The sequence below is a fragment of the Sardina pilchardus genome, chromosome 14 (genome assembly GCF_963854185.1).
Source record: "Sardina pilchardus chromosome 14, fSarPil1.1, whole genome shotgun sequence".
NCBI classification, from domain to species: domain Eukaryota; kingdom Metazoa; phylum Chordata; class Actinopteri; order Clupeiformes; family Clupeidae; genus Sardina; species Sardina pilchardus.
Genome location: NC_085007.1, coordinates 18,413,548 through 18,426,047, shown reverse-complemented (window position 1 = coordinate 18,426,047; position 12,500 = coordinate 18,413,548). Strand labels below are relative to the sequence as shown.

General features: G+C 47.2%; 1 protein-coding gene across 2 annotated transcripts in view; it reads left to right on the top strand.

The window, feature by feature from the left end:
- Positions 1-12,500, top strand: part of LOC134100959 (putative cytochrome P450 120) — a 48,819-nt gene that overhangs the window by 28,747 nt on the left and 7,572 nt on the right. The window contains exon 10 of one of the 2 annotated variants that reach the window (XM_062554466.1): positions 10,557-10,644. The exons of the other annotated variant lie outside the window; for it this stretch is intronic. Coding sequence (XP_062410450.1) covers positions 10,557-10,644 — 88 coding nt within the window. The remainder of the gene's footprint in view (positions 1-10,556; positions 10,645-12,500) is intronic. 2 annotated transcript variants of the gene reach the window in all.

The window sequence follows — 12,500 nt, the reverse complement described above, 5'->3', positions numbered from 1 at the left end:
GTGTGTGGGGGGGTGCTTGGCAGAGGAGGGATAAGGGGCAGGAGAGGATTTGCGTCGCACAGCTCCAAACATCAGCTCATGTCATATTGTAGATTTAAATAATCCAGTCCTAATGTGTGTGAGCGAGTGGCTGCAGGTTTTGTCTAGAGAGAGAGAGAAAGAGAGAGAGAGAGAGAGAGAGAGAGAGAGTGTGTGTGTGTGTGTGTGTATGTGAGTATGCATACTGCACACCTTCTGTCTCTTATTTATGCTGATCTCATTTCTCAGCTTCTCAGTGTTTTTTTTTCCTCTTCTGTTTTTTTTTCTGTCTGTGTGCTGCAGATATATGAATGGATCCCTCGCTTCCTCTCTTCCTCCCCCCTCTCTCTGTCCCCCCATCCCCTCCCCGTCCCCTTCTTCATTCTCAGTTCTTTGGAGACAGGCAGTAGGTAGTTGTTGCCATGGCAGCAGGTCACATGGTTTTCTCTTTGCCAATAGGGATTTCCCATTCACAACTCCCCACATTGAGAGAAATTCTCTATGAAATTGTGTATGCGTGTAAACGCGTGAATGCGTCTGTGTGCATTTGTGCACACACATGTATGTGTATGCTGTGCATCTGTGCACATACTGTGTGTGAATACTAGTGTTAGTATATGAGTGCACAAATATTTTTGTAATTCTTTGTGCAATAGGGGATTAAGGTGGATCCATGTGCTATTATGTTGATCTGTATGCATACAAGTGTGTGTGTATGTATATGTATGTGTGTGTGTGTGTGTGTGTGTGTGTGTATGTGTGTGTTGTTGGAAGGGGGAAACCGACGCAGTTCCCCTCCTGCTGTGCCCTGGGGAGGCTGATGAGTCAGAAGTGAGTCAGAGAGAGCCCCAGCCCCCCCCCCCCCCCCCCCCCATCCTCTCCTCCGTCTCAGCCCTCGCCCCTCGCCCCGTCTATCCGTCCGTCCGTCCGTCTCTCCGTCTCCGCGCCTGTCTGAGGGTGGGCGTCTCCGCACTGGGGAGAAAGAGACGCAAAGACGAAGCACAGAGACTCTCCATCATGAACCTGCTGCCTCCTCGTTCTCTTGGCCATCCGCAGGGGGGGGGGGGGAGAAAACGATCAATTCAATGATGATGTTCATTTTGGCGTGCCATTGCGTCCATTTTGGCTTGTCGTTACCACTGCCTTATTTGTCTACAATTGCAAATATTGTGAGGTGATTTAGAGGGTTTTCAAGATCCGATCACACATCATTCATCCATAAATCTACTATATACATCGCCATTAGTTCATTCATCATTCATCATCATTCATCATCATTCATTCATTCATTCATTCATTCATTGGATCGATCGACAATGAGCCAGTTAACCGCTTAACTCATTCATACGCTTTGACTCATGATGGTAGTGTTGCACAAATCACAGGTGCATGTTTCCCCTGAATTATTCATGTCTCTGAAGCCTTTCCTGCTGTTTCTTCTCTCCCTCGTCTTCTGAAAGCCATCGCTATTCTCCTCTGCTCCGAGCCCTGACGATGCTCCGCCAGACCCCCCCCCCCAACACCCACACCCTCAATGAGCCTTTTGTGCAGAGTCTATTATGCGGTGGGCATAATATTCTCCAGACCTTATTAAAATCTGTCGATACTGCCGGCCACATCACCGATTGCATGGATGCATCGCAGGTGTGTTCATGTTTTGGGAGCGTTGAATTGGTGAATTCTGTCGATTTTTTCCCCCTCCCCTGTCGCTATGAATGAGTGTGTGACCTCAATTTTTCGATTCAGTGTCCTGAGAATTTAGACAAATGAATTCCTGTGTTAGAAGACCACTTTTTGAAATGTCTTTTTTCTCTGGTCACTCTGTCTTTTTCTCGGTTTCTTGCCTTCTCACGATTGGCTTTCCCAGGCCTTTCTCACTCTTTTTCGGTCCCTTTCTCTCTCTCTCTTTCTCCCTTTCCTCATTCTTCATTCGTTGGAACAAGCCTGCATTCTCAGTTAGCACAGATGCTTTCTATTGGCACCTCGGGATGGATCACACCTAACTCCCCAGATGTGTTAGCCTGACCTCATCTTGTGTGTATGTGTGTGTGTGTGTGTGTGTGTGTGTGTGTGTGTGTGTGTGTGTGTGTGTGTGTGTGTGTGTGTGTGTGTGTGTGTGTGTGTGTGTGTGTGTGTGTGTGTGTGTGTGTGTGTGTGTGTGTGTGAACTGGAGATTGTGAAATATAGAGAGAGAGACAGTGAAAGAGTTCGAAGGGGGAGGGGAGAGCGAGGGCAGAACTATTTATAGGAAGCCGAATCAGAAACCAAGACACAACGATGAAGAGATAAGGTGCACTCTGTTGCAATCGATGCACTCTCTACCCCTCTGTGGAGCAGAGCGAGCAGTCTTACCTCATCTGATGAGTGTGTAGTTTAAACCCACGTCTCCCACACAGAGAAGTTTCCGGACTTTCTAGAATCTGCCCCCTTACCACATGACGGGGAGGGAAACTGACGGAGGGGCACTGCGGCCGTGACGTCAGGGAAAGAGCGTGCCTGACGGAGTGGGCCCGCTGGACAGTGACCGGAAATTGGCCAGGAGAAAGAGACGACAGGGAGCTGTCCTGCCCCAACTTGTTCACACTCTTCCTCCTCCTCCTCCACCACCTCCACCTCCTCCTCCTCCTCCTTCTATGCTTCCCCTAGCTGCCACAGGCTCAGTCTTATGTTCACACAACACACACACCTAAAAAAACAGCCCAGTCAAACTGGTTTAAAAGTGCCGTGTGGACTTCTGTAGGTTTCCAGTTCTTTGGGTATGAACATTATGCACAAACAGATGATTGATACTGCCAAGACCAGACAGCTGATACTGCCAAGACAGAAGGGACATCAGCTGTGTAAAGAGATGCCTAAAAACCCTGAAAAACATTATATTTAATTATATAGATTATATAGAATTTGAACTTGGTGTTTGTTTGTTTATCTAGTCTTACAGCAGCTTCATAGCGGATTTGTATTTTAGGAAGCATAACCTAGAAAGAAGCTGAGTTCTGAATCAGATTTTTTTGCCGTTTGCACTATTGAGACCAATTGGTCCAGTCTCATTCATCTCCGGAACGTCCTCAGTTGCTCTACATAATTTATCGGCGTCCGCATCGACACACACCATCGTCACTGTTTTCTGGGTCACCACCAACAGAACCGGAACCAAATATCAACTCACGTCACGAGGCCATTTTCCACCCCAGATCAGGACTAGCACTGTTCTGGGGTCAGTGGGTGTGTGAACTGTGAACAGTGAGCCAGTGAGCCACACTGAATCCCTGTGTGTGTGTTTGTGTCACAGACTGCACTCACTCAGGGCCAGATGCACGCACATGCACTATGCGAATGCACTATAGCGTTACCAGCGACATAGCCAACTCGCAGAAACCGCACCATAGTTCGTCTGATAAGCCGCACCTTTCTCCACCCCCTATTCCAATTTATGAACGTTACCAACTGAACGACATACTTAAATTACAAGTACAGTTAACTGATGACAGCATTACAATGAATCAAAAGTTTAGCGATCATGAACTAATATAATAGATCATGTCAACAAGCAGGAAAATAATGAAGAGCTCTAGTTCTGTTCAAACTACTTGTACACTTAGGCACACTTTGATCAAATCTAGCAAGTAAGAAAGTTTAAGTGGATAATGTGAAAATGAAAGTAAGACAATTGAAAGGAGAACAAAATGTAAGGTTGCTTTTTATAGGCTCAAAACTGGTGCTCAAAATAGCGATTCTGTTGTCTTTGAAAGTTTCTGTTATTGATGCATTTAACCTCCATTTTGAAACACCTGCTTTTATAAGGTGGAAATATCTTGCCGCAAAATAGACATGCACTTTCATGGGCAGTTTACATGCATACAGGGAATTAGGTGCGTAATTAGGTGCGGCCTGTTTGTACACCTAAAATTTTTTTTTTACGTGCACCTTGCGAAACAAATACGCCTGAAGTGGGCACAAAAGTGTTAGTACATCTAGCCCTCAGAGTCAGCAGCATGTGAATCACTGATGACGAGCGCTTCGGAGCTGTCCACAGAGCTCCCGATCAACAACACCACACGCACACACAGCCCCGGTCAACAACATACACTTTGTCCACACGCACACATAGCCCCCGATCAAAAACACACGTCATCCACACACACACAGCCCCTGATCAAAAACAAACATATCATCCACACACACACACACACACACAGCCCCTGATCAACAACATGCACGTCGTCCACATACATATACATACACTCACACACACACACACACACACACACACACACATTCAGTCACACACACACACATACACAGCCCCTGATCAACAACACACACATCATCCACACACACAGCAAATCAGAGACCGAGAGAGAAGAGAGAGGAACAGCACACACACACACACACACACACACACACACACACACACACACACACACACACACACACACACACACACACACACACACACACACACACACACAATAGAGCAGAGATGGAGAGAGAACAGGAGGAACACACAAATGACCACACACACACACACACACACACACACACAGATCCACACACACACACACACACACACACAACAGAGTGGAGATGAGGAGAGGACAGGAGAGGTGTGTGTGTCTGAGACAAAGAAGACAGAAGAGTAAGAGAGATAGGGAAAAAGACTAAGAGAGTGAGAGAGCAGAACATAAGACTGTATGTTTTTACTCTATGAAGAGCTCTTTTCCAAAATGCTGTAAATCCATCTTTGAAAATATGAATAGGTCATGTTATTTACAGTAATAGTACAGTTTCACTGAAATTACTTGGGAAACAAAATTTGAAAACATTATTTATGAAAATGCATTTTGGAAAAGCGCTCTTCATATTTTTCCTGGTATATTTCAAAATTGCTATAGTGAGTATTCTCAAAAGTGTTCAAGTAAAATGACTTGATTTGTGAATGTTGTGTCGATGGCCATATGCAATGCATCATGGGACCCGATATGTTACTTAAGTCTAGTTTTGGTCAGAGGTCATTTAGATTTCATGCTGGCATGACTGCAATATCTCAGCTCTTCTGGTTAGTGCAAAATGTTGTACTGCATTAAATTCACATGAGCTAATTAGAAAATTTACTTTAAAGTGCACAGTGTGTACTTTACGGGCCCGGAGCTTAGCATGTAAGTAGGTCAGATTGGACAGAGGGCTGCACTTAAGGACACTGTCACAAAAGTGACTCAGTCCGGGGGTGCTCAGCAACGTTTACATTCACTTTTGAGGAGAGATTGAGAAACATATTGAAGAAACGCTGGCAGAGAGAGAGAGAGAGAGAGAGATGGATGGAGTGATGGAGGGAGAGAGAGAGAGAGAGAGAGAGAGGAGTGGTGAGTCAGTGCCCGCTTGCTGGACTTATTATGAAACACCTGTGCTGCACTCAGGGTGGATTAAGTTGCACTCCTGAGGTTTTGTCGAGCCGAACGTCTTCCCTTCCCCAGCCATAGTCATCCCCCTTCAAGAGAACAGCAAATGGCCTCCCTCCTCTTCCTCCTATCTGAAGAGGGTCGCTGTGACACAAGCACCTACGTCACCTACTGTGGGGCGTCTCGGGCTGTCGTCATCTCGTCGGGACAGCTGCGTGGATTGTTGTTATTTGTTATTTTGTAACACACTAAGCCCTGTGATTGCGATGAAGCGTAGCTATCAAGAGTTTGGACGTCGTTTTAACAGGACACAAACACAACACAAAAAGAGAATGTGAGGCATTTAAAAACAATGTTTTGTTCCTCTTCAATATTCATATCCATGTCGATATTTCCACAATTCCCAAATTATGTCCCAGTATACTACAGCATCATTTGGGATCCCATATGGCTCAGAATTATGAGTTCATATGCCCATTTCTCTTTCTACAAAATATCTTCTTCAGATTAGACCTGGTGTAGTTATTGTGACCTGTTATTTTACATGCAAAAGGGCAACTAGTCACAAAGCAGGGAAATATTGTCAAAATACACATTATATCACAATAGATGCCCAATAACCCTGTTCAGTATTTTACAGTACATTAGTTCCAAAGAAGTGGTTTCAAAATGCTGCATTCTCCATCCTGAAACAGAAAATACAATAGTAACCTATAGATGCTGTTCATTTTGAAGTAGTCCTACGCAGTGTAATTCAGTAGCGCAACCTGGCACTGCACTGGCTTTGAGGGTGTTGAGTGACTCAGTGAACAAGGTGCTATAATCAAGAGACAGAGATAGAGAGAGAGATGGAGAGAGAGAGAAAGAAATAGAGAGAGAGAGAGAGAGAGAGAGAGAGAGAGAGAGAGAGAGGTGTTTAGCGTGCTATTGTTTTTCTTTTGGAAAATTACACACGCGCCTTGATATCATACGAGAGGTCTGAGGCCCGGTTGGCGTTGCATAACCCGAGGCGTGTGCGTCACCAGGCACACAGATCACAAGCGTCCACCTCTGTCTGTTCGCCGCCTTTTTCTGATTTGTGTTTTATGCCGTCGAGAGCCCTTTGAAAACGAGTTTCGAATTTGGGTAGGCTGACAAGCGTCACGGAATGACGCTGTAAATGTTGCCATATAATGAAAAGTGTATTTTCCATTAGCTTCTCACATTGTGAAGCGTACATGCAGCCTATTATAGACTCAGTTAGACCCAGAGAGAAAGGCACTTATGCATCACAAGCTATGTCTTTATAGCGTGTCGAATTTTTATTCCTGGTAATCAGCGTTCACAGTAAATGAAGCTTTTTTTTGTGGTGTACTGCTGTTTTTATGTGTTTCTCAGGCAGGTCATCATAGGAGGAGATATCGTGTTTCCTGTGGTGAAACTCTGAGCCCAGGCGTCACCTCGGGTTCTTACTCTGTATTCCGAGAGGCTGCCCCTGGAAGAGACACCTGTTCTTTTCCCCCTCCGCCCCCGCCCCCGCAGCGCAGTCGTGTTCTAGAAGTTTCTGTTTGTGCGTGGGCCCGCCACGGTCACTTCCACTTCCTCTTTGGCTTTCAGGGGCTCCAGGATGTCATGTCCCCTCTCTCTCTCTCCCTCCTCCTCTCTCCCTTCATCTCCCTCCCCCTCTCTCCCTCCCTCTCTTGTTCTCTCTCTCGCTCTGCCCCCCTTTCTCCCCCCACTCTTCCTTCCTCCCTCTCTCTTTCCCTCTCTCTCTTTCTCTCTTTTCCTCCCTCCCTCCCTCCCTCCCTCTCTCCCCCATGTGTCAGCTGCGTAAGTGACTCGGGGGGGGGGGGTTGTGTGTGTGTGTGTGTGTGGGGGGGGGGGGTACGTGTCCTGGGCACCGGAGCTCTGGCCCCTGAATGCCCCTTTGTACCGGTCAGCCTGCTCTCAGCACTCAGCCAGGTGTTTATGGGCACCCCTCCGCCTCCGCGCCGCATATACCTGTTTTATGGTCCGGCCCGGCCGGTGGTGGACAGAGCCCTGTATCTGACGCTTGCGTCATCACCGCTGCGCCACAGAGAGAGTAGGTGCATTGTGGGGCTATTTTTAGCGGCAAATGATTTGGCATCAATCGGCAGGAGATATTTACGATATTCCACCCCCCCCCATGACATTTTTATGATATTTTATGATATTCTCCTTCTGACATCTTTTTTTTCCCAGCGTCTGACCATGCACTGTGTTCATGATGTTGTACTATTAATCTGTATATCTTTTATGGGCTTTTGCCATTAGATAAGAAGTAGTTCATTCTTGATACTGACCATAGAGGTATACATAGCTCATATGGTGAGCAGGAAGGCTGTCTAGGGTGAAGTGGCTGCAATCATGTTCATCAAATGTTTGATGGTGTGTGTGTGTGTGTGTGTGTGTGTGGGGGGGGGGGGGGGTGATCATGTCATAAAATGCGCAGGAGGCTGTTCCGCTTCTCCACATTTAAACACTCATTAGCCAGTGGCTCCGGATGGAAACACCTACACACACACACACACACACACACCACTAAATGTTACGTTGTTATTAATATCTCCCTACACTGATAGAACACTCATCTGCTCAGCCAGGCCAAAAAAAAGCTGGAGAGACTGGACCCAGTCCTGCAGTCCATCAACACTCCCTTCCTGGCAAAGGCAGGCTCATGAGAGAAAGCCAATATCTCTCTTATTTCCCTCTCTCTCTCTCTCTCTCTCTCTCTCTCTCTCTCTCTCTGTATATATATATGTAGCCCAGTGTAAATTTGGGCTATAAACATTTTGTTCATTTTTGTATTTTATTACAATGTAACTAATTTTGTTTGTAATATTCAGAGTAAACAGATATGGTGAAAATACTTAATACTAAATCGTTTTAGTTCAGTTTTCTTTCTTTGAATTGTGATCCAATCAGTTCTGGGGGTCACAGGTCAACTAGGACAGGAAAACTAACGTGAGGAGAACGACTCGGGAGAAGAGGGGGAGACGACAATGTGACAAGTTGGTGTAGTGAGATCGCTAGAGCTAACAATTGGGTAGCACACTCAGTTGGGCTGTACCTACAGTAAATGTTATAAGATGAACGGATAGTGAATCTAGATATGACAGTTTACTGTGGGCTAGCGGGATTTGTGTGTGTGTTACTCGAGAACTACAGAGTTTTCACTGTATGTAACAGCACATTAAGTTAGCGAGCTAGTCAGTGATAGCTAGCTGCTACCGAGTGGAAGTGATGGACTATGCAAGAGGTTAGCTAACCCAGCAAACCAATTATGCATCGTCCGTGCTACCAAGCTGAGCCGACCAAGTATGAGAGACTGAGAATTCCCGTGTGGTGGACAACCCAAGGACTCTTCTGTCTAGTCATCTTGGTCTTCATGAGCATCGTCGAGGATATCTTCCCATTCCACCTGCTCCGCGTGGCAGGGACTGCAGCCATTGTTGCGCGTGAGTGTTCTCTTCTCCATGGCGGGAGTAGCCATGTTATTTCATCGCACCCGAGCGTCGTTCAGGCCTGCACCTGTAACTCTTTTGGTACCTTTTTCTTTTGTTAGAAATATGTAATTACTGCCGGCTTTAGGATATGGGGTATATTGCTATCTTTTGAATATGTGATACAACTGTGTATTGAAGGTGTGGTTGACAATCTGTTTGTATGATAAGAATTTATAAGGGATTTTGCATTTGTGCTATCTTGTCAGTGAATGCATATTGGATGTATGTGAATCAATAGGTTACTTATTTGAAAGTAAATAGTTGATGTCTTTAAATCTAATCTTTGACATTATTTTGCATTTCATGATTGGTTATGTGGGTACATGTATTGAGATTTCCCTGTTTAAATGTGTGAATGGTCTACTAGGGGTTTAGCCTATAAAACACAAGATATCTATATCTGGTTGAAGTTAATTGGTTAGTTGTGACTGACAGTGAATTAAGCTAAAGATCTTACTTCATTCTGAATATTCCTATACCCACAGAGTATTGATAAGTAGTTCCTTGAAGCATTAGTTACCTCAAGAAAGAGATTTCTTAACAGTTAAAGAATTCGGGGAGCGCACCCCACTTTACATAGCCAGGACGGCTAGGGGGCGCTACATATATATATATATATTGTCTCTCTCTTTCTCTTTGTGTGTGTGTGTGTCTGTTTGAGTGTGTGTGTAGGTGTGTGTGTGTATAGGTGTGTGTGTGTGTGTGTGTGTGTGTGTGTGTGTGTGTCTGTGTGAGTGTGTGTGTGTGTGTGTGTGTGTGTGTGTGTGTGTGTGTGTGTGTGTGTGTGTGTGATATATCCTTCCTGTATCCTGGGGGAAGATAGGAGAAGCATATATATTAGAGAGAAGGCTGTAACATCCCCTCCCTCCCATCTGCACAAATGAGAGACCAGCAATCCCTGCTCCTCCACAGCTCCACATCCCCTTAATCCACTTCACTAAAAGTAAAGCTACATTGCTTTGTGCGTGGGCTTAGAATGTGCTTTTCTGGGATTCCTCCTCTCTTTCTTTCTCTCTCCCTCTCTCCCTCCCTCAATCTCTCTCTCTCTTTCTCACACACACACACATACACACACACGCACACGCACACACACACACACACACACACACACACACACACACGCACACACTGCCGGAGACACACACAGCGGAGTCACACTTGGCTCAGGGCGTTCACGTGACTCTCTCCCTTTCTGCTGACTCCTCTGCGCTGCGGAGCGCAAGGTCATCAGTGGAAACCTTCCCACTAACAGCCCTTAATGTGACAGCTGTGCTCCGTGCCTCGCCGGCCCTCGTGCGGCCCTCCTGCGGCCCTCGTGCGGCCCCACTGACGGCCGTGCCGGGCGGACGGCCGGGCGGACAGTCACTTCTTTACCGGCCTGAGGGGTCATGGCTGCTCTGATACACAAGTCAGATGACGAGATCTGTAATGGCTGTCTCCTCTGTTTTATTCCCCTGCCCCTCACTATGTCTTTCTCTCTCTCATTCTCACTCTCTATCGCTCTCTCTCTCTATCTATCTATCTATTGTTCTCTCTCTCTTTCACTCTCTCTCTCTCTTTCACTGCCACTATTTCTTTGTCATTCTCTCTATCTTTTAATGCCTCTCTCTCTCTCGTTCTCTCTCCCTCTTCCCAGGAATGCTGGGCAGGAGAATCTGCTGTGCAGTTTAGGAAATGGCCCCAGGAACTGTATTGGAACGCAGCTGAACCACGTATTTCTCAAGGTATTGCGAGACTCAGACATAGGTGTGAGTGGGGGTGCACATGCACAACTTAGCCCTGGTGTGTAAGTGTGTGTGTGTGTGTTTGTGTGTGTACGTGTATGCATCCCATTTTGAGTGTAAGTGAGTGCACATATGTGTGTGTGTGTGTGTGTGTGTGTGTGTGTACGTGTATGCTTCCCATTTTGAGTGTGAGTGAGTGCAGATACGTATGTGTGTTCATATGTGTTAGTACATATGCATACATAAGCATTCTTCTTCTGCACATGTGTGTGTATCCCATTTTGAGTGATGACGAGTGGATATGTGTGCTCATCTGTGTTAACATGTGTGCATACATAAGCACTCTTTTACCTGTGCATGTGTGCACGTATGCATGTGTGTGTGTGTGCGTGTGTACCTGTGCGTGTCTGTGAGCTGTTCTGTGCTGTGCTGTGCTGTGCGTGAGGTGTCCAGGTCGGGCAGGAGACAGGTGTGCTGCTGTGTGCCGCTGTGACAGCCGGAGCCTCCGAGTGGGCGGCCAGACAGACGGGCAGGGCAGGCTGGATGCAGCGCGGCGTGGCGTGGCGTTGTGTGGTGTGGTGTGGTGTGGTGTGGTGGGGGCCTGGGGTGGAGAGAGAGAGAGAGAGAGAGAGAGGGGCGCTAGGCGATCCGTTTCCGGTCGGTGACGGGATCTGGTCGGTGACGCTGGCGGGAGGTTAGGCTGGCGTGCGGGTGAGCGGGTCGAGTTTCCCCTCCCCCCCACACACACACACACACATGCGCGGGCGGGCGGCGGCTCTCAGACCGAGTGACCTCATCCTCTCCTATCTGCTCTTATCTGTCATTAGCCACCGAGCGAAGCGGGACGCGACGTGACGTGAGGTGACGGCGCCCCCTCCCTCCCTCTCTCCCTCTCTCCCTCTCTCTCTCCCTCTCTCCCTCTCTCTGTCCCTCTCTCTGTCCCTCTCTCTGTCCACTCGTCGGCTCGTCCAGGGCGCTGCTGCTGGGCGTCTGTGTGTGTGGCGTGGCGGTGGTTCCGTTTGTGCTGTTCTGTGTGCTGCTAACACACAGGATGTGCCGTAATTGCGCTCGGAAAACGACACCGACGAAGACGACGCTGCTGCTCCAATAACAACAGCTGCTGCTGGAGACACTCCAGCACACAGTACACACTGCCCACTCCCTCTCTCTCTCTCATACACACTCTCTCTCTCTCACACACACACTCTCTCCTCTCTCTCTCCCTTCACCTCTCCCTCTGTCTATCTACTCTTCACTCTTTCATTCCCTCCTACAGCTCCCTCTATGTCTCTCTCTCTCTCTTTCTTGTTTCCATTTTTTTGCTCTTTCCACCCCCTCTCCCTCTATCCTCTTCTCCTCTCCCCCAGCTCTCTCTCTCCCCTCTCTTCTCTTCTCATCTTTTCCCTCTCTCTCTCTCTCTCTCTCTCTCTCTCTCTCTCTCTCTCTCTCCCAGCTAGACCTACTCCAGTCCCACTACATCTGACTGCTATACCTCTGCACCACTGTAGAACTGAAGGAGACTCCGTCTCCGTCTCCGTCTCTGTCTCTGTGTGTGTCTCTGATGCTACCTGTGATCTGATGGGGATGCAGATCTCCACTTAAACTAATGAACACCCACCCACACACACAGCCCGCAGCCCTCCCTGGGATCATGACCAGCAGGTGTTCAGCTGGGTCTTTATTCTCTATTACTGTAAAGCATATTACAGATTTTTTGCTGGAAATGTCGGTTACCCACAGAGTCTGATGTCAAAAAGGCAGAAGATAGTTAATGCAAGACGAGAGAAATGTGTATGTGTTAGCATCCATATGAGACAAGTCATGTCACCATGGGCTTTTTCAAATGTTATTGGGTG